The sequence below is a fragment of the Phyllobates terribilis genome, unplaced genomic scaffold (assembly GCF_046119375.1).
Source record: "Phyllobates terribilis strain yellow unplaced genomic scaffold, ASM4611937v1 Scaffold_4__5_contigs__length_816908805, whole genome shotgun sequence".
Lineage (NCBI taxonomy): Eukaryota > Metazoa > Chordata > Amphibia > Anura > Dendrobatidae > Phyllobates > Phyllobates terribilis.
The window spans coordinates 32,460,236-32,487,815 of NW_027362764.1; the positions used below are offsets into that span (position 1 = coordinate 32,460,236).

Consider the following 27,580-nt stretch of genomic DNA (forward strand, 5'->3'; position numbering starts at 1 on the left):
GGGGGAGGCCAGAAATGCAGGAGGAGGCCCAGGAGAGGCTGGAGGCTGAGCTCTGTGCAGCAGCAGCATGTTACAGGCACTGTGCAAACTACAGGATCAGAATGGGGGGAGGCCACAAATGCAGGAGGAGACCCAGGAGAGGCTGTAGGCTGTGCTCTGTGCAACAGCATGTTACAGGCACTGTGAAAACTACAGGATCAGGATAGGGGGAGGCCACAAATGCAGGAGGAGGCCCAGGAGAGGCTGGAGGCTGAGCTCTGTGCAGCAGCAGCATGTTACAGGCACTGTGAAAACTACAGGATCAGGATAGTAGGAGGCCACAGATGCAGGAGGAGGCCCAGGAGAGGCAGGAGGCTGTGCTCTGTGCAGCAGCATGTTACAGGCACTGTGCAAACTACAGGATCAGGATGGGGGGAGGCCCAGGAGAGGCTGGAGGCTGAGCTCTGTGCAGCAGCAGCATGTTACAGGCACTGTGCAAACTACAGGATCAGGATGGGGGGAGGCCACAAATGCTGGAGGAGACCCAGGAGAGGCTGTAGGCTGTGCTCTGTGCAACAGCATGTTACAGGCACTGTGAAAACTACAGGATCAGGATAGGGGGAGGCCAGAAATGCAGGAGGAGGCCCAGGAGAGGCTGGAGGCTGAGCTCTGTGCAGCAGCAGCATGTTACAGGCACTGTGCAAACTACAGGATCAGGATGGGGGGAGGCCACAAATGCAGGAGGAAACCCAGGAGAGGCTGGAGGCCGTGCTCTGTGCAGCAGCAGCATGTTACAGGCACTGTGCAAACAGCGATCAAGATGAGGGGAGGCCACAAATGCATGAGGAAACCCAGGTGAGGCTGGAGGCAGTGCTCTGTGCAGCAGCATGTTACAGGCAGTATGCAAACAGCGATCAGGATGAGGGGAGGCCACAAATGCAGGAGGAGACCCAGGAGAGGCTGGAGGCTGTGCTCTGTGCAGCAGCAGCATGTTACAGGCACTGTGCAAACTACAGGATCAGGATGGGGGGAGGCCACAAATGCAGGAGGAAACCCAGGTGAGGCTGGAGGCCGTGCTCTGTGCAGCAGCAGCATGTTACAGGCACTGTGCAAACTACAGGATCAGGATGGGGGGAGGCCACAAATGCAGGAGGAGGCCCAGGAGAGGCTGGAGGCTGAGCTCTGTGCAGCAGCAGCATGTTACAGGCACTGTGCAAACTACAGGATCAGGATGGGGGGGGGCACAAATGCAGGAGGAGGCCCAGGAGAGGCTGGAGGCTGAGCTCTGTGCAGCAGCAGCATGTTACAGGCACTGTGCAAACTACAGGATCAGGATGGGGGGAGGCCACAAATGCAGGAGGAGGCCCAGGAGAGGCTGGAGGCTGCGCTCTGTGCAACAGCATGTTACAGGCACTGTGCAAACTACAGGATCAGGATGGGGGGAGGCCCAGGAGAGGCTGGAGGCTGAGCTCTGTGCAGCAGCAGCATGTTACAGGCACTGTGCAAACTACAGGATCAGGATGGGGGAGGCCACAAATGCAGGAGGAGGCCCAGGAGAGGCTGGAGGCTGAGCTCTGTGCAACAGCAGCATGTTACAGGCACTGTGCAAACTACAGGATCAGGATAGGAGGAGGCCACAAATGCAGGAGGAAACCCAGGAGAGGCAGGAGGCTGTGCTCTCTGCAACAGCAGTATGTTACAGGCACTGTGCAAACTACAGGATCAAGATAGGAGGAGGCCACAGATGCAGGAGGAGGCCCAGGAGAGGCTGGAGGCTGAGCTCTGTGCAGCAGCAGCAGCATGTTACAGGCACTGTGAAAACTACAGGATCAGGATAGGAGGAGGCCACAGATGCAGGAGGAGGCCCAGGAGAGGCAGGAGGCTGTGCTCTGTGCAGCAGCATGTTACAGGCACTGTGCAAACTACAGGATCAGGATGGGGGGAGGCCCAGGAGAGGCTGGAGGCTGAGCTCTGTGCAGCAGCAGCATGTTACAGGCACTGTGCAAACTACAGGATCAGGATAGGGGGAGGCCACAAATGCAGGAGGAGGCCCAGGAGAGGCTGGAGGCTGAGCTCTGTGCAGCAGCAGCATGTTACAGGCACTGTGCAAACTACAGGATCAGGATGGGGGGAGGCCACAAATGCAGGAGGAGGCACAGGAGAGGCTGGAGGCTGAGCTCTGTGCAGCAGCAGCATGTTACAGGCACTGTGCAAACTACAGGATCAGGATGGGGGGAGGCCACAAATGCAGGAGGAGGCCCAGGAGAGGCTGGAGGCTGAGCTCTGTGCAGCAGCAGCATGTTACAGGCACTGTGCAAACTACAGGATCAGGATGGGGGGAGGCCACAAATGCTGGAGGAGACCCAGGAGAGGCTGTAGGCTGTGCTCTGTGCAACAGCATGTTACAGGCACTGTGAAAACTACAGGATCAGGATAGGGGGAGGCCAGAAATGCAGGAGGAGGCCCAGGAGAGGCTGGAGGCTGAGCTCTGTGCAGCAGCAGCATGTTACAGGCACTGTGCAAACTACAGGATCAGAATGGGGGGAGGCCACAAATGCAGGAGGAGACCCAGGAGAGGCTGTAGGCTGTGCTCTGTGCAACAGCATGTTACAGGCACTGTGAAAACTACAGGATCAGGATAGGGGGAGGCCACAAATGCAGGAGGAGGCCCAGGAGAGGCTGGAGGCTGAGCTCTGTGCAGCAGCAGCATGTTACAGGCACTGTGAAAACTACAGGATCAGGATAGTAGGAGGCCACAGATGCAGGAGGAGGCCCAGGAGAGGCAGGAGGCTGTGCTCTGTGCAGCAGCATGTTACAGGCACTGTGCAAACTACAGGATCAGGATGGGGGGAGGCCCAGGAGAGGCTGGAGGCTGAGCTCTGTGCAGCAGCAGCATGTTACAGGCACTGTGCAAACTACAGGATCAGGATAGGGGGAGGCCACAAATGCAGGAGGAGGCCCAGGAGAGGCTGGAGGCTGAGCTCTGTGCAGCAGCAGCATGTTACAGGCACTGTGCAAACTACAGGATCAGGATGGGGGGAGGCCACAAATGCAGGAGGAGGCCCAGGAGAGGCTGGAGGCTGAGCTCTGTGCAGCAGCAGCATGTTACAGGCACTGTGCAAACTACAGGATCAGGATAGGGGGAGGCCACAAATGCAGGAGGAGGCCCAGGAGAGGCTGGAGGCTGAGCTCTGTGCAGCAGCAGCATGTTACAGGCACTGTGCAAACTACAGGATCAGGATGGGGGGAGGCCACAAATGCAGGAGGAGGCCCAGGAGAGGCTGGAGGCTGAGCTCTGTGCAGCAGCAGCATGTTACAGGCACTGTGCAAACTACAGGATCAGGATAGGGGGAGGCCACAAATGCAGGAGGAGGCCCAGGAGAGGCTGGAGGCTGAGCTCTGTGCAGCAGCAGCATGTTACAGGCACTGTGAAAACTACAGGATCAGGATAGGAGGAGGCCACAGATGCAGGAGGAGGCCCAGGAGAGGCAGGAGGCTGTGCTCTGTGCAGCAGCATGTTACAGGCACTGTGCAAACTACAGGATCAGGATGGGGGGAGGCCCAGGAGAGGCTGGAGGCTGAGCTCTGTGCAGCAGCAGCATGTTACAGGCACTGTGCAAACTACAGGATCAGGATAGGGGGAGGCCACAAATGCAGGAGGAGGCCCAGGAGAGGCTGGAGGCTGAGCTCTGTGCAGCAGCAGCATGTTACAGGCACTGTGCAAACTACAGGATCAGGATGGGGGGAGGCCCAGGAGAGGCTGGAGGCTGAGCTCTGTGCAGCAGCAGCATGTTACAGGCACTGTGCAAACTACAGGATCAGGATGGGGGGAGGCCACAAATGCAGGAGGAGGCCCAGGAGAGGCTGGAGGCTGAGCTCTGTGCAGCAGCAGCATGTTACAGGCACTGTGCAAACTACAGGATCAGGATAGGGGGAGGCCACAAATGCAGGAGGAGGCCCAGGAGAGGCTGGAGGCTGAGCTCTGTGCAGCAGCAGCAGCATGTTACAGGCACTGTGCAAACTACAGGATCAGGATGGGGGGAGGCCACAAATGCAGGAGGAGGCCCAGGAGAGGCTGAAGGCTGAGCTCTGTGCAGCAGCAGCATGTTACAGGCACTGTGCAAACTACAGGATCAGGATAGGGGGAGGCCACAAATGCAGGAGGAGGCCCAGGAGAGGCTGGAGGCTGAGCTCTGTGCAGCAGCAGCATGTTACAGGCACTGTGAAAACTACAGGATCAGGATAGGAGGAGGCCACAGATGCAGGAGGAGGCCCAGGAGAGGCAGGAGGCTGTGCTCTGTGCAGCAGCATGTTACAGGCACTGTGCAAACTACAGGATCAGGATGGGGGGAGGCCCAGGAGAGGCTGGAGGCTGAGCTCTGTGCAGCAGCAGCATGTTACAGGCACTGTGCAAACTACAGGATCAGGATAGGGGGAGGCCACAAATGCAGGAGGAGGCCCAGGAGAGGCTGGAGGCTGAGCTCTGTGCAGCAGCAGCATGTTACAGGCACTGTGCAAACTACAGGATCAGGATGGGGGGAGGCCACAAATGCAGGAGGAGGCCCAGGAGAGGCTGGAGGCTGAGCTCTGTGCAGCAGCAGCATGTTACAGGCACTGTGCAAACTACAGGATCAGGATGGGGGGAGGCCACAAATGCAGGAGGAGGCCCAGGAGAGGCTGTAGGCTGTGCTCTGTGCAACAGCATGTTACAGGCACTGTGAAAACTACAGGATCAGGATAGGGGGAGGCCAGAAATGCAGGAGGAGGCCCAGGAGAGGCTGGAGGCTGAGCTCTGTGCAGCAGCAGCATGTTACAGGCACTGTGCAAACTACAGGATCAGGATGGGGGGAGGCCACAAATGCAGGAGGAGGCCCAGGAGAGGCTGGAGGCTGAGCTCTGTGCAGCAGCAGCATGTTACAGGCACTGTGCAAACTACAGGATCAGGATGGGGGGAGGCCACAAATGCTGGAGGAGACCCAGGAGAGGCTGTAGGCTGTGCTCTGTGCAACAGCATGTTACAGGCACTGTGAAAACTACAGGATCAGGATAGGGGGAGGCCAGAAATGCAGGAGGAGGCCCAGGAGAGGCTGGAGGCTGAGCTCTGTGCAGCAGCAGCATGTTACAGGCACTGTGCAAACTACAGGATCAGAATGGGGGGAGGCCACAAATGCAGGAGGAGACCCAGGAGAGGCTGTAGGCTGTGCTCTGTGCAACAGCATGTTACAGGCACTGTGAAAACTACAGGATCAGGATAGGGAGAGGCCACAAATGCAGGAGGAGGCCCAGGAGAGGCTTGGAGGCTGAGCTCTGTGCAGCAGCAGCATGTTACAGGCACTGTGCAAACTACAGGATCAGGATGGGGGGAGGCCACAAATGCAGGAGGAGGCCCAGGAGAGGCTTGGAGGCTGAGCTCTGTGCAGCAGCAGCATGTTACAGGCACTGTGCAAACTACAGGATCAGGATGGGGGGAGGCCACAAATGCAGGAGGAAACCCAGGAGAGGCTGGAGGCCGTGCTCTGTGCAGCAGCAGCATGTTACAGGCACTGTGCAAACAGCGATCAAGATGAGGGGAGGCCACAAATGCATGAGGAAACCCAGGTGAGGCTGGAGGCAGTGCTCTGTGCAGCAGCATGTTACAGGCAGTATGCAAACAGCGATCAGGATGAGGGGAGGCCACAAATGCAGGAGGAGACCCAGGAGAGGCTGGAGGCTGTGCTCTGTGCAGCAGCAGCATGTTACAGGCACTGTGCAAACTACAGGATCAGGATGGGGGGAGGCCACAAATGCAGGAGGAAACCCAGGTGAGGCTGGAGGCCGTGCTCTGTGCAGCAGCAGCATGTTACAGGCACTGTGCAAACTACAGGATCAGGATGGTGGGAGGCCACAAATGCAGGAGGAAACCCAGGTGAGGCTGGAGGCCGTGCTCTGTGCAGCAGCAGCATGTTACAGGCACTGTGCAAACTACAGGATCAGGATGGGGGGGGGGCACAAATGCAGGAGGAGGCCCAGGAGAGGCTGGAGGCAGCAGTAGCAAGTTACAGGCAGTGTGCAGGCTCCATCTTTCTTCAGGGAGAGTAACCGGGTTGGCAATAGTCTCACATCTTCTGGAGGAGATTCTGCCGTTCTTACTTGTGTACATTGTTGCACATTGTGGCAATATCCAGATACATTTTGCCCAATATTTGGTGAAGGTTGTGACATTTGCTCCACAATACTGGGCACGATCCGAGCGTTGCGTTCATCTCCATGTGCCCTGACGTTCTTGCCTCGGACGCCTCTCGTCCCGGTGTTGCCTCAGTATTTGTTCCAGTTGCCTTTTCCTGGGGCCATTACTTTCCGTGCACGGAGCCGCCTGACTTTGGAGCTTTGGTGGCACTCGGGTGTGTGAGGGGTCACTCAGCTAAGTCTATGGCGGAGGACAAGTCTCGTTACAGAGGTGCGATAGAAACATCAGTCTTCCATCCCAATATACCGAGCAGCGTAGGTCCCACAAGAATCCGGGTATCATGGTGGTATATTAACACCTTCCTCCCCGAGCCGGTGCAGGGCGGCTGGAGAAATTGTTTGTGTTGTTATATGAAAAATGGGCAAATCCTTCTTCTCTTGACAAGAGGGAGATTTCCGCTACCGCCGCCTCCAATGTGCTCTGCAGCCGAGCCGGAGGCGCCGGTCGTAGCCGAGTCCTGACACAAAGAAGCCGTTTGCACATAACATTTGCACTGACGTCTTTTTCCAGAATCCTCAAACACGCCACAACTTAGACTAACTGCATGGCACAAAGCCCAGGTGGCCACTAAGAGCCCGAGAAGTGACGGCTGAACCGGATGACCTTGGCCGCACCGAACAACCATCACCCCCCCCAATCCTTTTCTTGGCAGATGTTTCTGGCAGTGGCTTTCTCTGCTCTTCCCATTGAAAATACATGCACGCTCGGTTAAGCGAGCACGCCTGTGTATGAGGGGTTGGGGGGGATTGCTGGTGTTTCGCCGCGTTCCTCAGAGCTGTGACCTCCGGGGTCACTTTGGGATTATCGTTTCTGGTGGCTGCAAAGTCATCTGTGGATTGTCTTTTTTTTTTTGAAGCCCATTATTGTGTCACAGCTGCACCCACCCGGGGTCCCCCCCCCCCCCATCTCTGGTCGCCCCAGGATGATGCCCTATTAGACTTCTGGGGACAACTTTCCCAACAAAAAGCTTGATCACACGATGCACCTTCCTACAATGAATCCTGTGACCACCTGGGACTAAATGGCTGAGAGCGGGGGGCCATTGTATTGTAAAGACCCTAATGGACCATTCCGGAGTCCATATATTGATTAAAGCTGCCCCCCACAGTCCAGCTTTACTAGGGGTCTCCGGGGATGTACTGATCCTTTCGGGGGGCAGGTTCCCTTTAAATCCTCACGTGGTGCGGTGCCGGTGTGCTCTGTTGTGCTGTCACCGGACTCTGGGTTCTGTCACGGTGCAGAGAGGATTTAATATGCAGATGACTTGTTTTGCATGAAGTTTGTTATTATGCAATTATGCAAATGTCTCCTCGCGTCTTCCAGGACGGATCTTGACATCTTCACTTGCCACATAACAAAGTGACGGTTCACGAGTCACCGGAGAAATATTCAGCGGAGATGGTCCTCACATGGGGAACCCTGGGGCCGGATCATGGCCGCCCTCGACTTTAATGACTGCAGTGTGTGGGGTTGGGGAGGGGGGGATCATGGACGGGGAGGGGGGAGTTGGCTGTAGATGGGACTTCTTCTTCTCCAGGATGATAAGACGCCTCACATGTGGTTTTTGTGTTTGCAGATTCTCTCTGTGCCAGAATGTAACATCATGCAGCTAATCGACCACAAGCGCAACGAGTGCGTAGACCACCCCGACTACTACAACGAGAGCGCAGGTAAGAAAACACCTGCAAGTGCCGTCCAATGGAGTCCTGCCGGGATAGACAGACGGACCCGTCTCCTTGCCGTGGCTGGTGGGCTCTCATGTATTGGCCAATACGTGCACAAAGTACCTTGATTTTATAAGAATAATCTATATGGCAGTAATGGATAGATAGATAATAGATAATAAATAGATGATAGATAATAAATAGATGATAGATAGATAATAGATAGATGATAGATAATAGATGATAGATAGATAATAGATAGATGATAGATAGATAATAGATAGATGATAGATAATAGATAGATAGATAATAGATAATATATAGATGATAGATAATAGATAGATGATAGATAGATAATAGATAGATGATAGATAATAGATAGATAATAGATAGATAATAGAAAGATGATAGATAATAGATAGATAATAGATAGATAGATGATAGATAATAGATAGATGATACATAATAGATAGATAATAGAAAGATGATAGATAGATAATAGATAGATAGATGATAGATAATAGATAGATAATAGATGATAGATAGATAATAGATAGATAATAGATAGATAATAGATGATAGATAATAGATGATAGATAGATAATAGATAGATGATAGATAATAGATAGATAGATAATAGATAATATATAGATGATAGATAATAGATGATAGATAGATAATAGATAGATGATAGATAGATAATAGATAGATGATAGATAATAGATAGATAATAGAAAGATGATAGATAGATAATAGATAGATAGATGATAGATAATAGATAGATGATAGATAATAGATAGATAATAGAAAGATGATAGATAGATAATAGATAGATAGATGATAGATGATAGATAGATAATAGATAGATGATAGATAGATAATAGATAGATGATAGATAATAGATAGATAGATAATAGATAATAGATAATAGATAATAGATAGATGATAGATAATAGATGATAGATAGATAATAGATAGATGATAGATAATAGATAGATGATAGATAATAGATAGATAATAGATAGATGATAGATAGATAATAGATAGATGATAGATAATAGATAGATAATAGAAAGATGATAGATAGATAATAGATAGATAGATGATAGATGATAGATAGATAATAGATAGATGATAGATAGATAATAGATAGATGATAGATAATAGATAGATAATAGAAAGATGATAGATAGATAATAGATAGATAGATGATAGATAATAGATAGATGATAGATAATAGATAGATAATAGAAAGATGATAGATAGATAATAGATAGATAGATGATAGATGATAGATAGATAATAGATAGATGATAGATAGATAATAGATAGATAATAGATAGATAGATAATAGATAATAGATAGATGATAGATAATAGATGATAGATAGATAATAGATAGATGATAGATAATAGATAGATGATAGATAATAGATAGATAATAGATAGATGATAGATAGATAATAGATAGATGATAGATAATAGATAGATAATAGAAAGATGATAGATAGATAATAGATAGATAGATGATAGATAATAGATAGATAATAGATGATAGATAGATAATAGATAGATAATAGATAGATAATAGATGATAGATAATAGATGATAGATAGATAATAGATAGATAGATAGATAGATAATAGATAGATAATAGATAGATGATAGATAATAGATAGATAGATAATAGATAATATATAGATGATAGATAATAGATGATAGATAGATAATAGATAGATGATAGATAGATAATAGATAGATGATAGATAATAGATAGATAATAGAAAGATGATAGATAGATAATAGATAGATAGATGATAGATAATAGATAGATGATAGATAATAGATAGATAATAGAAAGATGATAGATAGATAATAGATAGATAGATGATAGATGATAGATAGATAATAGATAGATGATAGATAGATAATAGATAGATGATAGATAATAGATAGATAATAGAAAGATGATAGATAGATAATAGATAGATAGATGATAGATAATAGATAGATGATAGATAATAGATAGATAATAGAAAGATGATAGATAGATAATAGATAGATAGATGATAGATGATAGATAGATAATAGATAGATGATAGATAGATAATAGATAGATAATAGATAATAGATAATAGATAATAGATAGATGATAGATAATAGATGATAGATAGATAATAGATAGATGATAGATAATAGATAGATGATAGATAATAGATAGATAATAGATAGATGATAGATAGATAATAGATAGATGATAGATAATAGATAGATAATAGAAAGATGATAGATAGATAATAGATAGATAGATGATAGATGATAGATAGATAATAGATAGATGATAGATAGATAATAGATAGATGATAGATAATAGATAGATAATAGAAAGATGATAGATAGATAATAGATAGATAGATGATAGATAATAGATAGATGATAGATAATAGATAGATAATAGAAAGATGATAGATAGATAATAGATAGATAGATGATAGATGATAGATAGATAATAGATAGATGATAGATAGATAATAGATAGATAATAGATAGATAGATAATAGATAGATGATAGATAATAGATGATAGATAGATAATAGATAGATGATAGATAATAGATAGATGATAGATAATAGATAGATAATAGATAGATGATAGATAGATAATAGATAGATGATAGATAATAGATAGATAATAGAAAGATGATAGATAGATAATAGATAGATAGATGATAGATAATAGATAGATAATAGATGATAGATAGATAATAGATAGATAATATATAGATGATAGATAATAGATAGATGATAGATAATAGATAGATGATAGATAATAGATAGATGATAGATAGATAATATATAGATGATAGATAATAGATAGATGATAGATAGATAATATATAGATGATAGATAATAGATGATAGATGGATAATAGATAGATGATAGATAATAGATGATAGATAGATAATAGATAGATGATAGATAGATAATATATAGATGATAGATAATAGATAGATAATAGATAGATGATAGATAATAGATAATATATAGATGATAGATAATAGATGATAGATAGATAATAGATAGATGATAGATAATAGATAGATGATAGATAGATAATAGATAGATGATAGATAATAGATGATAGATAGATAATAGATAGATAATAGATAGATGATAGATAATAGATAGATGATAGATAATAGATAGATGATAGATAGATAATATATAGATGATAGATAATAGATGATAGATAGATAATATATAGATGATAGATAATAGATGATAGATAGATAATAGATAGATGATAGATAATAGATGATAGATAGATAATAGATAGATGATAGATAGATAATATATAGATGATAGATAATAGATAGATAATAGATAGATGATAGATAATAGATAATATATAGATGATAGATAATAGATGATAGATAGATAATAGATAGATGATAGATAATAGATAGATGATAGATAGATAATAGATAGATAGATGATAGATAATAGATGATAGATAGATAATAGATAGATAATAGATAGATGATAGATAATAGATAGATGATAGATAGATAATATATAGATGATAGATAATAGATAGATGATAGATAATATATAGATGATAGATAATAGATGATAGATAGATAATAGATAGATGATAGATAATAGATGATAGATAGATAATAGATAGATGATAGATAGATAATATATAGATGATAGATAATAGATAGATGATAGATAATAGATAGATGATAGATAGATAATAGATAGATGATAGATAATAGATGATAGATAGATAATAGATAGATAATAGATAGATGATAGATAATAGATAGATGATAGATAATAGATAGATGATAGATAGCGGACGGTCCTGTAGTGTAGACACATGAATCTTCCGGGAGGCTCTGCTGGGACACGTCTGGGATTTCACATCTGGAGATCTGTCACTTGGAACAATTATTTTCCTAGAATTAAGACTTTTCAAATTAGTTGGAAATAGAATCTTATTTCTCACCATTTGGCACCAAAAGGGAGGAAGAGGTGACTGATGAAGGAAGCCAACGACGTGTCACCACAATAATGGATGTCTAGGCCTTCATGCTTCAGATAACTGAGGATAAAAAAAGGTTCTAGAATTTAGTGAGCAGAGAAGTAAATCATTCTGTTACTGGAGCTAGGAATGCAACAAAGAGATGGATAGATAATAGATAGATGGATGTTATTTGCTGCACTAGAAATACGTCAGACACTGTAACATAATACAATAATCAATGCAATAATCTCAAATATTTCATTACTGTGGGACTCTAGCATTAACAGAAATCTCCTTCTCAAGCATCCAAAGTGATTGATTTCATGTTATTTCTTTATAAAAGTCAAAGCTTCATGTCTCTGAGTCACAGCTCCAAATCCCCTGTTTTGACTACAATTAAAAGATAGTATTTTAGTTACTCCCCCTAGTGGTGACTGTAGACAGACTCTTATCATGTATCTCTGTATACAGGGAGATCCCCCTAGTGATGGCTGCAGACAGAATCTTATCATGTATCTCTGTATACAGAGAGCTCCCCCTAGTGGTGGCTGCAGACAGAATCTTATCATGTATTTCTGTATACAGAGAGCTCCCCCTAGTGGTGGCTGCAGACAGAATTGTATCATATATCTCTATATACAGGGAGCTCCCTCTAGTGGTAACTGCAGACAGGATCTTATCATGTATCTCTGTGTACAGGGAGCTCCCCCTAGTGGTGGCTGCAGACAGGATCTTATCATGTATCTCTGTATACAGGGAGCTCCCCCTAGTGGTGGCTGCAGACAGAATCTTATCATGTATCTCTGTATACAGGGTGCTCCCCCTAGTGGTGGCTGCAGACAGAATCTTATCATGTATCTCTGTATACAGGGAGCTCCCCCTAGTGGTGACTGCAGACAGGATCTTATCATGTATTTCTGTATACAGGGAGCTCCCCCTAGTGGTGGCTGCAGACAGGATATTATCATGTATCTCTGTATACAGGGAGCTCCCCCCTAGTGGTGGCTGCAGACAGAATCTTATCATGTATCTCTGTATACAGGGAGCTCCACCTAGTGGTGGCTGCAGGCAGAATCTTATCATGTATCTCTGTATACAGGGAGCTCCCCCTAGTGGTGGCTGCAGGCAGAATCTTATCATGTATCTCTGTATACAGGGAGCTCCCCCTAGTGGTGGCTGCAGACAGGATCTTATCATGTATCTCTGTATACAGGGAGCTCCCCCTAGTGGTGGCTGCAGACAGAATCTTATCATGTATCTCTGTATACAGGGAGCTCCCCCTAGTGGTGGCTGCAGACAAGATCTTATCATGTATCTCTGTATACAGGGAGCTCCCCCTAGTGGTGGCTGCTGACAGGATATTATCATGTATCTCTGTATACAGGGAGCTCCCCCTAGTGGTGGCTGCAGACAGAATCTTATCATGTATCTCTGTATACAGGGAGCTCCCCCTACTGGTGGCTGCAGACAGGATCTTATCATATATCTCTGTATACAGGGAGCTCCCCCTACTGGTGGCTGCAGACAGTATCTTCTCATGTATCTCTGTATACAGGGAGCTCCCCCTAGTGGTGGCTGTAGACAGTATCTTATCATGTGTCACTGTATACAGTGACTCCTTTGACATATGAAGCCTCTTAGAAATCAGCAGTATCAGAGTTTTTTGTGTCCTGGAGTCTCAGAAGCGCTCGGAGGCGGAGGGGGCAGGGAATGCGCACAGCCAGTAAATGGGGCTTTGCTATGGCCAAAAATCTCCAGTTTGTTAATCTTTCCGTTTCTCAGATGTTTATTGGATAATGTGGACAATTATGGATTTTCTCCCTCATCTCCAGCAATTTGTGAGTCAGAAGGTTAAACCTACACCTTGCCCTCTTATCCCAGTGTGGGGGTGTAGGGGTCTCGACCATTACAGATCCTTCTTCCCCACCGGCCTCTATTTTCAGCCTTTTTGGCCTTGGCTCCTCCAGGGACCACACGTGAGGACTTTACCCTGCAGGAAGCCAAAGTCTCCTTTCGCAATTCTCCTTGGCTGAACATTTCCAAATTTCCCAGGAGACCGAACTCCTAGAAATGGTCACTTTATCTTAATTGCTTTTTGTTAACCTAGAAAGCGCGAATCCATCAATTGTGTTATGGTAACGAGGGCTGAGGGAAGAAGCTGCCGCAACACCGGACATGATGGGTTTGTTTTTACTCAACCATTGGGTGTAAAATGCATTAATCTCTTAATTCCCCTCCTGCCCCCCCCGGTCCTGGTCTAATGGTCCTCGGCCCAGGCCCCTTCTCCTTCTGCCACTGTTTGCCTTATTATCCCTGTGCCTAATGACTGGAGATAAAACCTCTGCTGGGGGGACGCGGCGCCCCCCGTCCTGTGCTGAGCTCAGCTCCTCTGCTCCCCGGCCAGGGATGATATTGACTTTGGCGGCTGATGGTAAATGAATCAGAAGTTCAGGCGGAATATCCTCGCCTCCGGAGGCGACATGGTGTCGCTCCACCACTTCAATTAATGTCTTAGATTTCTGGATTTTAAGAAAGTTGTTAATTGTCGCTCGTCCAGACGCAGAATTAGCAGCGGCGGATTGTGTCATGTGTCCGGTATATAGGAGGCATGTGTGGGTATATCAGAGGCACGTGTCCAGTATATAGGAGGGACGTGTGCGTCATGTGTCCAGTGTATAGGAGGCACGTGTGCGTCATGTGTCCAGTATATAGGAGGCACGTGTGCGTCATGTGTCCAGTATATAGGAGGCACGTGTGCGTCATGTGTCCGGTATATAGGAGGCACGTGTGCGTCATGTGTCCAGTATATAGGAGGCACGTGTGCGTCATGTGTCCAGTATATAGGAGGCACGTGTGCGTCATGTGTCCAGTATATAGGAGGCACGTGTGCGTCATGTGTCCGGTATATAGGAGGCACGTGTGCGTCATGTGTCCGGTATATAGGAGGCACGTGTGCGTCATGTGTCCGGTATATAGGAGGCACGTGTGCGTCATGTGTCCGGTATATAGGAGGCACGTGTGCGTCATGTGTCCGGTATATAGGAGGCACGTGTGCGTCATGTGTCCGGTATATAGGAGGCACGTGTGCGTCATATGTCCGGTATATAGGAGGCACGTGTGCGTCATGTGTCCGGTATATAGGAGGCACGTGTGCGTCATGTGTCCGGTATATAGGAGGCACGTGTGCGTCATGTGTCCGGTATATAGGAGGCACGTGTGCGTCATGTGTCCAGTATATAAGAGGCACGTGTCCGGTATATAGGAGGCATGTGTCGGTATATCAGAGGCACGTGTCCAGTATATAGGAGGCACTTGTGCGTCATGTGTCCAGTATATAGGAGGCACGTGTGCGTCATGTGTCTAGTATATAGGAGGCACTTGTGCGTCATGTGTCCGGTATATAGGAGGCACGTGTGTGTCATGTGTCCAGTATATAAGAGGCACGTGTCCGGTATATAGGAGGCATGTGTCGGTATATCAGAGGCACGTGTCCAGTATATAGGAGGCACTTGTGCGTCATGTGTCCAGTATATAGGAGGCACTTGTGCGTCATGTGTCCGGTATATAGGAGGCACGTGTGCGTCATGTGTCCAGTATATAGGAGGCACTTGTGCGTCATGTGTCCGGTATATAGGAGGCATGTGTGTGTCATGTGTCCGGTATATAGGAGGCACGTGTGCGTCATGTGTCGGTATATCAGAGGCACGTGTGCGTCATGTGTCCAGTATATAGGAGGGACGTGTGCGTCATGTGTCCAGTATATAGGAGGCATGTGTGTGTCATGTGTCCGGTGTATAGGAGGCACGTGTGCGTCATGTGTCCAGTATATAGGAGGCACGTGTGCGTCATGTGTCCAGTATATAGGAGGCATGTGTGGGTATATCAGAGGCACGTGTCCAGTATATAGGAGGCACGTGTGCGTCATGTGTCCAGTATATAGGAGGCACGTGTGCGTCATGTGTCCAGTATATAGGATGCACGTGTGCGTCATGTGTCCAGTATATAGAAGGCACTTGTGCGTCATGTGTCCGGTATATAGGAGGTATCTGTCCAGTATATAGGAGGCACGTGTGTGTCATGTGTCCGGTATATAGGAGGTATCTGTCCAGTATATAGGAGGCACGTGTGTGTCATGTGTCCGGTATATAGGAGGCACGTGTGTGTCATGTGTCCAGTATATAGGAGGCACGTGTGCGTCATGTGTCCGGTATATAGGAGGCACGTGTGCGTCATGTGTCCGGTATATAGGAGGCACGTGTGTGTCATGTGTCCGGTATATAGGAGGCACGTGTGTGTCATGTGTCCAGTATATAGGAGGCACGTGTGCGTCATGTGTCCGGTATATAGGAGGCACGTGTGTGTCATGTGTCCGGCATATAGAAGGTATCTGTCCAGTATATAGGAGACACGTGCCTCCTATATACCGGACACATGACGCACACGTGCCTCCTATATACTGGACACATGACGCACACGTGCCTCCTATATACCGGACACATGACACACACGTGCCTCCTATATACTGGACAGATACCTCCTATATACCGGACACATGACACACACGTGCCTCCTATATACCGGACACATGACGCACACGTGCCTCCTATATACTGGACACATGACACACACGTGCCTCCTATATACCGGACACATGACACACACGTGCCTCCTATATACCGGACACATGACGCACACGTGCCTCCTATATACCGGACACATGACGCACACGTGCCTCCTATATACTGGACACATGACGCACACGTGCCTCCTATATGCTGGACACATGACGCACACGTGCCTCCTATATACTGGACACATGACGCACACGTGCCTCCTATATACTGGACACATGACGCACACGTGCCTCCTATATGCTGGACACATGACACACACGTGCCTCCTATATGCTGGACACATGACGCACACGTGCCTCCTATATACTGGACACATGACGCACACGTGCCTCCTATATACTGGACACATGACGCACACGTGCCTCCTATATACCGGACACATGACGCACACGTGCCTCCTATATACCGGACACATGACGCACACGTGCCTCCTATATACCGGACACATGACACACACGTGCCTCCTATATACTGGACAGATACCTCCTATATACCGGACACATGACGCACAAGTGCCTTCTATATACTGGACACATGACGCACAAGTGCCTCCTATATACCGGACACATGACGCACACGTGCCTCCTATATACTGGACACATGACGCACACGTGCCTCCTATATACCGGACACATGACACACACGTGCCTCCTATATACTGGACAGATACCTCCTATATACCGGACACATGACACACACGTGCCTCCTATATACTGGACAGATACCTCCTATATACCGGACACATGACACACACGTGCCTCCTATATACCGGACACATGACGCACACGTGCCTCCTATATACTGGACACATGACACACACGTGCCTCCTATATACCGGACACTTGACACACACGTGCCTCCTATATACCGGACACATGACGCACACGTGCCTCCTATATACCGGACACATGACGCACACGTGCCTCCTATATACTGGACACATGACGCACACGTGCCTCCTATATACTGGACACATGACGCACACGTGCCTCCTATATACTGGACACATGACGCACACGTGCCTCCTATATACTGGACACATGACGCACACGTGCCTCCTATATACCGGACACATGACGCACACGTGCCTCCTATATACCGGACACATGACGCACACGTGCCTCCTATATACCGGACACATGACACACACGTGCCTCCTATATACTGGACAGATACCTCCTATATACCGGACACATGACACACACGTGCCTCCTATATACTGGACAGATACCTCCTATATACCGGACACATGACGCACAAGTGCCTTCTATATACTGGACACATGACGCACACGTGCCTCCTATATACCGGACACATGACACACACGTGCCTCCTATATACTGGACAGATACCTCCTATATACCGGACACATGACGCACAAGTGCCTTCTATATACTGGACACATGACGCACACGTGCCTCCTATATACCGGACACATGACACACACGTGCCTCCTATATACTGGACAGATACCTCCTATATACCGGACACATGACACACACGTGCCTCCTATATACTGGACAGATACCTCCTATATACCGGACACATGACACACACGTGCCTCCTATATACCGGACACATGACGCACACGTGCCTCCTATATACCGGACACATGACGCACACGTGCCTCCTATATACTGGACACATGACACACACGTGCCTCCTATATACCGGACACATGACACACACGTGCCTCCTATATACCGGACACATGACGCACACGTGCCTCCCATATACCGGACACATGACGCACACGTGCCTCCTATATGCTGGACACATGACGCACACGTGCCTCCTATATGCTGGACACATGACGCACACGTGCCTCCTATATACTGGACACATGACGCACACGTGCCTCCTATATACCGGACACATGACGCACACGTGCCTCCTATATACCGGACACATGACGCACACGTGCCTCCTATATACCGGACACATGACGCACACGTGCCTCCTATATACCGGACACATGACACACACGTGCCTCCTATATACTGGACAGATACCTCCTATATACCGGACACATGACACACACGTGCCTCCTATATACTGGACAGATACCTCCGATATACCGGACACATGACGCACAAGTGCCTTCTATATACTGGACACATGACGCACAAGTGCCTTCTATATACTGGACACATGACGCACACGTGCCTCTGATATACCGACACATGCCTCCTATATACCGGACACATGCCTCCTATATACTGGACACATGACGCACACGTGCCTCCTATATACTGGACACATGACGCACACGTGCCTCCTATATACCGGACACATGACGCACACGTGCCTCCTATATACTGGACACATGACGCACACGTGCCTCCTATATACTGGACACATGACGCACACGTGCCTCCTATATACTGGACACATGACACACATGTGTCGGTATATCAGAGGCACGTGTCCAGTATATAGGAGGCACGTGTGCGTCATGTGTCCAGTATATAGGAGGGACGTGTGTGTCATGTGTCCAGTGTATAGGAGGCACGTGTGCGTCATGTGTCCAGTATATAGGAGGCACGTGTGTGTCATGTGTCCGGTATATAGGAGGCACGTGTGCGTCAAGTGTCCAGTATATAGGAGGGACGTGTGCGTCATGTGTCCAGTATATAGGAGGCACGTGTGCGTCATGTGTCCGGTATATAGGAGGCACGTGTGCGTCATGTGTCTGGTGTATAGGAGGCACGTGTGCGTCAAGTGTCCAGTATATAGGAGGCACGTGTGCGTCATGTGTCCAGTATATAGGAGGGACGTGTGTGTCATGTGTCCGGTATATAGGAGGCACGTGTGCGTCAAGTGTCCAGTATATAGGAGGCACGTGTGCGTCATGTGTCCGGTATATAGGAGGCACGTGTGCGTCATGTGTCTGGTGTATAGGAGGCACGTGTGTGTCATGTGTCTGGTGTATAGGAGGCACGTGTGTGTCATGTGTCTGGTGTATAGGAGGCACGTGTGCGTCATGTGTCCAGTATATAGGAGGCACGTGTGCGTCATGTGTCCAGTATATAGGAGGCACGTGTGCGTCAAGTGTCCAGTATATAGGAGGGACGTGTGTGTCATGTGTCTGGTGTATAGGAGGCACGTGTGTGTCATGTGTCTGGTGTATAGGAGGCACGTGTGTGTCATGTGTCTGGTGTATAGGAGGCACGTGTGCGTCATGTGTCCAGTATATAGGAGGCACGTGTGCGTCATGTGTCCAGTATATAGGAGGCACGTGTGCGTCATGTGTCCAGTATATAGGAGGGACGTGTGCGTCATGTGTCCAGTATATAGGAGGCACGTGTGCGTCATGTGTCCAGTATATAGGAGGGACGTGTGTGTCATGTGTCTGGTGTATAGGAGGGACGTGTGCGTCATGTGTCCAGTATATAGGAGGCACGTGTGTGTCATGTGTCTGGTGTATAGGAGGCACGTGTGCGTCATGTGTCCAGTATATAGGAGGCACGTGTGTGTCATGTGTCCAGTATATAGGAGGGACGTGTGCGTCATGTGTCCAGTGTATAGGAGGCACGTGTGCGTCATGTGTCCAGTATATAGGAGGCACGTGTGCGTCATGTGTCCAGTATATAGGAGGCACGTGTGTGTCATGTGTCCGGTATATAGGAGGCACGTGTGTGTCATGTGTCCAGTATATAGGAGGCACGTGTGTGTCATGTGTCCAGTATATAGGAGGCACGTGTGCGTCATGTGTCCAGTATATAGGAGGGACGTGTGCGTCATGTGTCCGGTATATAGGAGGCACGTGTGCGTCATGTGTCCAGTATATAGGAGGCACGTGTGCGTCATGTGTCCGGTATATAGGAGGCACGTGTGCGTCATGTGTCCAGTATATAGGAGGCACGTGTGTGTCATGTGTCCGGTATATAGGAGGCAAGTGTGTGTCATGTGTCCAGTATATAGGAGGCACGTGTGCGTCATGTGTCCAGTATATAGGAGGGACGTGTGCGTCATGTGTCCAGTGTATAGGAGGCACGTGTGCGTCATGTGTCCAGTATATAGGAGGCACGTGTGCGTCATGTGTCCAGTATATAGGAGGCACGTGTGCGTCATGTGTCCAGTATATAGGAGGCACGTGTGCGTCATGTGTCCGGTATATAGGAGGCACGTGTGCGTCATGTGTCCAGTATATAGGAGGCACGTGTGTGTCATGTGTCCAGTATATAGGAGGCACGTGTGCGTCATGTGTCCAGTATATAGGAGGGACGTGTGCGTCATGTGTCCAGTGTATAGGAGGCACGTGTGCGTCATGTGTCCAGTATATAGGAGGCACGTGTGCGTCATGTGTCCAGTGTATAGGAGGCACGTGTGTGTCATGTGTCCAGTATATAGGAGGCACGTGTGTGTCATGTGTCCAGTATATAGGAGGCACGTGTGCGTCATGTGTCCAGTATATAGGAGGCACGTGTGCGTCATGTGTCCAGTATATAGGAGGCACGTGTGTGTCATGTGTCCGGTATATAGGAGGCACGTGTGCGTCATGTGTCCAGTATATAGGAGGCACTTGTGCGTCATGTGTCCAGTATATAGGAGGCACGTGTGCGTCATGTGTCTAGTATATAGGAGGCACGTGTGCGTCATGTGTCCAGTATATAAGAGGCATGTGTCGGTATATCAGAGGCACGTGTCCAGTATATAGGAGGGACGTGTGCGTCATGTGTCCAGTATATAGGAGGCACGTGTGTGTCATGTGTCCGGTATATAAGAGGCATGTGTCGGTATATCAGAGGCACGTGTCCAGTATATAGGAGGGACGTGTGCGTCATGTGTCCAGTATATAGGAGGCACGTGTGCGTCATGTGTCCAGTATATAGGAGGCACGTGTGCGTCATGTGTCTAGTATATAGGAGGCACGTGTGCGTCATGTGTCCAGTATATAAGAGGCATGTGTCGGTATATCAGAGGCACGTGTCCAGTATATAGGAGGGACGTGTGCGTCATGTGTCCAGTATATAGGAGGCACGTGTGTGTCATGTGTCTGGTGTATAGGAGGGACGTGTGCGTCATGTGTCCAGTATATAGGAGGCACTTGTGTGTCATGTGTCTGGTGTATAGGAGGCACGTGTGCGTCATGTGTCCAGTATATAGGAGGCACGTGTGCGTCATGTGTCCAGTATATAGGAGGCACGTGTGCGTCATGTGTCCAGTATATAGGAGGCACGTGTGCGTCATGTGTCCGGTATATAGGAGGCACGTGTGCGTCATGTGTCCGGTATATAGGAGGCACGTGTGCGTCATGTGTCCGGTATATAGGAGGCACGTGTGCGTCATGTGTCCAGTATATAAGAGGCACGTGTCCGGTATATAGTAGGCATGTGTCGGTATATCAGAGGCACGTGTCCAGTATATAGGAGGCACTTGTGCGTCATGTGTCCAGTATATAGGAGGCACGTGTGCGTCATGTGTCCAGTATATAGGAGTCACGTGTGCGTCATGTGTCCGGTATATAGGAGGCACGTGTGCGTCATGTGTCCAGCATATAGGAGGCACGTGTGCGTCATGTGTCCAGTATATAGGAGGCACGTGTGCGTCATGTGTCCGGTATATAGGAGGTATCTGTCCAGTATATAGGAGGCACGTGTGTGTCATGTGTCCGGTATATAGGAGGCACGTGTGCGTCATGTGTCCAGTATATAGGAGGCACTTGTGCGTCATGTGTCCAGTATATAGGAGGCACGTGTGCGTCATGTGTCCAGTATATAGGAGGCACGTGTGTGTCATGTGTCCGGTATATAGGAGGCACGTGTGCGTCATGTGTCCAGCATATAGGAGGCACGTGTGCGTCATGTGTCCAGTATATAGGAGGCACGTGTGCGTCATGTGTCCGGTATATAGGAGGTATCTGTCCAGTATATAGGAGGCACGTGTGTGTCATGTGTCCGGTATATAGGAGGCACGTGTGCGTCATGTGTCCAGTATATAGGAGGCACGTGTGTGCCATGTGTCCAGTATATAGGAGGCACGTGTGTGTCATGTGTCCAGTATATAGGAGGCACGTGTGTGCCATGTGTCCAGTATATAGGAGGCACGTGTGTGTCATGTGTCCGGTATATAGGAGGTATCTGTCCAGTATATAGGAGGCACGTGTGTGTCATGTGTCCAGTATATAGGAGGCACGTGTGCGTCATGTGTCCGGTATATAGGAGGCACGTGTGTGTCATGTGTCCAGTATATAGGAGGCACGTGTGTGTCATGTGTCCAGTATATAGGAGGCACGTGTGCGTCATGTGTCCGGTATATAGGAGGCACGTGTGTGTCATGTGTCCAGTATATAGGAGGCACGTGTGCGTCATGTGTCCAGTATATAGGAGGGACGTGTGCGTCATGTGTCCAGTGTATAGGAGGCACGTGTGCGTCATGTGTCCGGTGTATAGGAGGCACGTGTGCGTCATATGTCCGGTGTATAGGAGGGACGTGTGCGTCATGTGTCCGGTGTATAGGAGGCACGTGTGCGTCATGTGTCCAGTATATAGGAGGCACGTGTGCGTCATGTGTCCAGTATATAGGAGGGACGTGTGCGTCATGTGTCCGGTGTATAGGAGGCACGTGTGCGTCATATGTCCGGTGTATAGGAGACACGTGTGCGTCATGTGTCCAGTATATAGGAGGCACGTGTGTGTCATGTGTCCAGTATATAGGAGGCACGTGTGCGTCATGTGTCCAGTATATAGGAGGGACGTGTGCGTCATGTGTCCGGTGTATAGGAGGCACGTGTGCGTCATATGTCCGGTGTATAGGAGGCACGTGTGCGTCATGTGTCCAGTATATAGGAGGCACGTGTGTGTCATGTGTCCGGTATATAGGAAGCACGTGTGTGTCATGTGTCCGGTATATAGGAGGCACGTGTGCGTCATGTGTCCGGTATATAGGAGGCACGTGTGCGTCATGTGTCCGGTATATAGGAGGCACGTGTGTGTCATGTGTCCGGTATATAGGAGGCACGTGTGCGTCATGTGTCCAGTATATAGGAGGCACGTGTGCGTCATGTGTCCGGTATATAGGAGGCACGTGTGTGTCATGTGTCCAGTATATAGGAGGCACGTGTGTGTCATGTGTCCAGTATATAGGAGGCACATGTGCGTCATGTGTCCAGTATATAGGAGGCACGTGTGTGTCATGTGTCCAGTATATAGGAGGCACGTGTGCGTCATGTGTCCAGTATATAGGAGGCACGTGTGTGTCATGTGTGCAGTATATAGGAGGCACGTGTGTGTCATGTGTCCAGTATATAGGAGGCACGTGTGCGTCATGTGTGCAGTATATAGGAGGCACGTGTGCGTCATGTGTCCAGTATATAGGAGGTACGTATGTGTCATGTGTCCGGTATATAGGAGGCACGTGTGCGTCATGTGTCCAGCATATAGGAGGCACGTGTGTGTCATGTGTCCGGTATATAGGAGGCACGTGTGCGTCATGTGTCCAGTATATAGGAGGCACGTGTGCGTCATGTGTCCGGTATATAGGAGGCACGTGTGTGTCATGTGTCCGGTATATAGGAGGTATCTGTCCAGTATATAGGAGGCACGTGTGCGTCATGTGTCCAGTATATAGGAGGCACGTGTGTGTCATGTGTCCGGTATATAGGAGGTATCTGTCCAGTATATAGGAGGCACGTGTGTGTCATGTGTCCGGTATATAGGAGGCACGTGTGCGTCATGTGTCCAGTATATAGGAGGCACGTGTGTGCCATGTGTCCAGTATATAGGAGGCACGTGTGTGTCATGTGTCCAGTATATAGGAGGCACGTGTGTGCCATGTGTCCAGTATATAGGAGGCACGTGTGTGTCATGTGTCCGGTATATAGGAGGTATCTGTCCAGTATATAGGAGGCACGTGTGTGTCATGTGTCCAGTATATAGGAGGCACGTGTGCGTCATGTGTCCGGTATATAGGAGGCACGTGTGTGTCATGTGTCCAGTATATAGGAGGCACGTGTGTGTCATGTGTCCAGTATATAGGAGGCACGTGTGCGTCATGTGTCCGGTATATAGGAGGCACGTGTGTGTCATGTGTCCAGTATATAGGAGGCACGTGTGTGTCATGTGTCCAGTATATAGGAGGCACGTGTGCGTCATGTGTCCAGTATATAGGAGGGACGTGTGCGTCATGTGTCCGGTGTATAGGAGGCACGTGTGCGTCATGTGTCCGGTGTATAGGAGGCACGTGTGCGTCATATGTCCGGTGTATAGGAGGGACGTGTGCGTCATGTGTCCGGTGTATAGGAGGCACGTGTGCGTCATGTGTCCAGTATATAGGAGGCACGTGTGCGTCATGTGTCCAGTATATAGGAGGGACGTGTGCGTCATGTGTCCGGTGTATAGGAGGCACGTGTGCGTCATATGTCCGGTGTATAGGAGACACGTGTGCGTCATGTGTCCAGTATATAGGAGGCACGTGTGTGTCATGTGTCCAGTATATAGGAGGCACGTGTGCGTCATGTGTCCAGTATATAGGAGGGACGTGTGCGTCATGTGTCCGGTGTATAGGAGGCACGTGTGCGTCATATGTCCGGTGTATAGGAGGCACGTGTGCGTCATGTGTCCAGTATATAGGAGGCACGTGTGTGTCATGTGTCCGGTATATAGGAAGCACGTGTGTGTCATGTGTCCGGTATATAGGAGGCACGTGTGCGTCATGTGTCCGGTATATAGGAGGCACGTGTGCGTCATGTGTCCGGTATATAGGAGGCACGTGTGTGCCATGTGTCCAGTATATAGGAGGCACGTGTGTGTCATGTGTCCAGTATATAGGAGGCACGTGTGTGTCATGTGTCCAGTATATAGGAGGCACATGTGCGTCATGTGTCCAGTATATAGGAGGCACGTGTGTGTCATGTGTCCAGTATATAGGAGGCACGTGTGCGTCATGTGTCCAGTATATAGGAGGCACGTGTGTGTCATGTGTGCAGTATATAGGAGGCACGTGTGTGTCATGTGTCCAGTATATAGGAGGCACGTGTGCGTCATGTGTGCAGTATATAGGAGGCACGTGTGCGTCATGTGTCCAGTATATAGGAGGTACGTATGTGTCATGTGTCCGGTATATAGGAGGCACGTGTGCGTCATGTGTCCAGCATATAGGAGGCACGTGTGTGTCATGTGTCCGGTATATAGGAGGCACGTGTGCGTCATGTGTCCAGTATATAGGAGGCACGTGTGCGTCATGTGTCCGGTATATAGGAGGCACGTGTGTGTCATGTGTCCGGTATATAGGAGGTATCTGTCCAGTATATAGGAGGCACGTGTGCGTCATGTGTCCAGTATATAGGAGGCACGTGTGTGTCATGTGTCCGGTATATAGGAGGTATCTGTCCAGTATATAGGAGGCACGTGTGTGTCATGTGTCCGGTATATAGGAGGCACGTGTGCGTCATGTGTCCAGTATATAGGAGGCACGTGTGTGCCATGTGTCCAGTATATAGGAGGCACGTGTGTGTCATGTGTCCAGTATATAGGAGGCACGTGTGTGCCATGTGTCCAGTATATAGGAGGCACGTGTGTGTCATGTGTCCGGTATATAGGAGGTATCTGTCCAGTATATAGGAGGCACGTGTGTGTCATGTGTCCAGTATATAGGAGGCACGTGTGCGTCATGTGTCCGGTATATAGGAGGCACGTGTGTGTCATGTGTCCAGTATATAGGAGGCACGTGTGTGTCATGTGTCCAGTATATAGGAGGCACGTGTGCGTCATGTGTCCGGTATATAGGAGGCACGTGTGTGTCATGTGTCCAGTATATAGGAGGCACGTGTGTGTCATGTGTCCAGTATATAGGAGGCACGTGTGCGTCATGTGTCCAGTATATAGGAGGGACGTGTGCGTCATGTGTCCGGTGTATAGGAGGCACGTGTGCGTCATGTGTCCGGTGTATAGGAGGCACGTGTGCGTCATATGTCCGGTGTATAGGAGGGACGTGTGCGTCATGTGTCCGGTGTATAGGAGGCACGTGTGCGTCATGTGTCCAGTATATAGGAGGCACGTGTGCGTCATGTGTCCAGTATATAGGAGGGACGTGTGCGTCATGTGTCCGGTGTATAGGAGGCACGTGTGCGTCATATGTCCGGTGTATAGGAGACACGTGTGCGTCATGTGTCCAGTATATAGGAGGCACGTGTGTGTCATGTGTCCAGTATATAGGAGGCACGTGTGCGTCATGTGTCCAGTATATAGGAGGGACGTGTGCGTCATGTGTCCGGTGTATAGGAGGCACGTGTGCGTCATATGTCCGGTGTATAGGAGGCACGTGTGCGTCATGTGTCCAGTATATAGGAGGCACGTGTGTGTCATGTGTCCGGTATATAGGAAGCACGTGTGTGTCATGTGTCCGGTATATAGGAGGCACGTGTGCGTCATGTGTCCGGTATATAGGAGGCACGTGTGCGTCATGTGTCCGGTATATAGGAGGCACGTGTGTGCCATGTGTCCAGTATATAGGAGGCACGTGTGCGTCATGTGTCCGGTATATAGGAGGCACGTGTGTGTCATGTGTCCGGTATATAGAAGGCACGTGTGTGTCATGTGTCCAGTATATAGGAGGCACGTGTGCGTCATGTGTCCAGTATATAGGAGGCACGTGTGTGTCATGTGTCCAGTATATAGGAGGCACGTGTGCGTCATGTGTCCAGTATATAGGAGGCACGTGTGTGTCATGTGTGCAGTATATAGGAGGCACGTGTGTGTCATGTGTCCAGTATATAGGAGGCACGTGTGCGTCATGTGTGCAGTATATAGGAGGCACGTGTGCGTCATGTGTCCAGTATATAGGAGGTACGTATGTGTCATGTGTCCGGTATATAGGAGGCACGTGTGCGTCATGTGTCCAGCATATAGGAGGCACGTGTGTGTCATGTGTCCGGTATATAGGAGGCACGTGTGCGTCATGTGTCCAGTATATAGGAGGCACGTGTGCGTCATGTGTCCGGTATATAGGAGGCACGTGTGTGTCATGTGTCCGGTATATAGGAGGTATCTGTCCAGTATATAGGAGGCACGTGTGCGTCATGTGTCCAGTATATAGGAGGCACGT

The 27,580-nt window shown here is 48.3% G+C and overlaps 1 protein-coding gene across 4 annotated transcripts in view; it reads left to right on the forward strand.

Annotated features, from left to right (window-relative positions):
* LOC141264849 (vasoactive intestinal polypeptide receptor-like) overlaps window positions 1-27,580 on the forward strand; it is a 273,152-nt gene that overhangs the window by 53,988 nt on the left and 191,584 nt on the right. For all 4 annotated transcript variants that reach the window (XM_073677220.1, XM_073677218.1, XM_073677217.1 and 1 more), the window contains exon 2: window positions 7,782-7,875. In XM_073677220.1, the coding sequence (XP_073533321.1) occupies window positions 7,782-7,875 (94 nt within the window). The remainder of the gene's footprint in view (window positions 1-7,781; window positions 7,876-27,580) is intronic.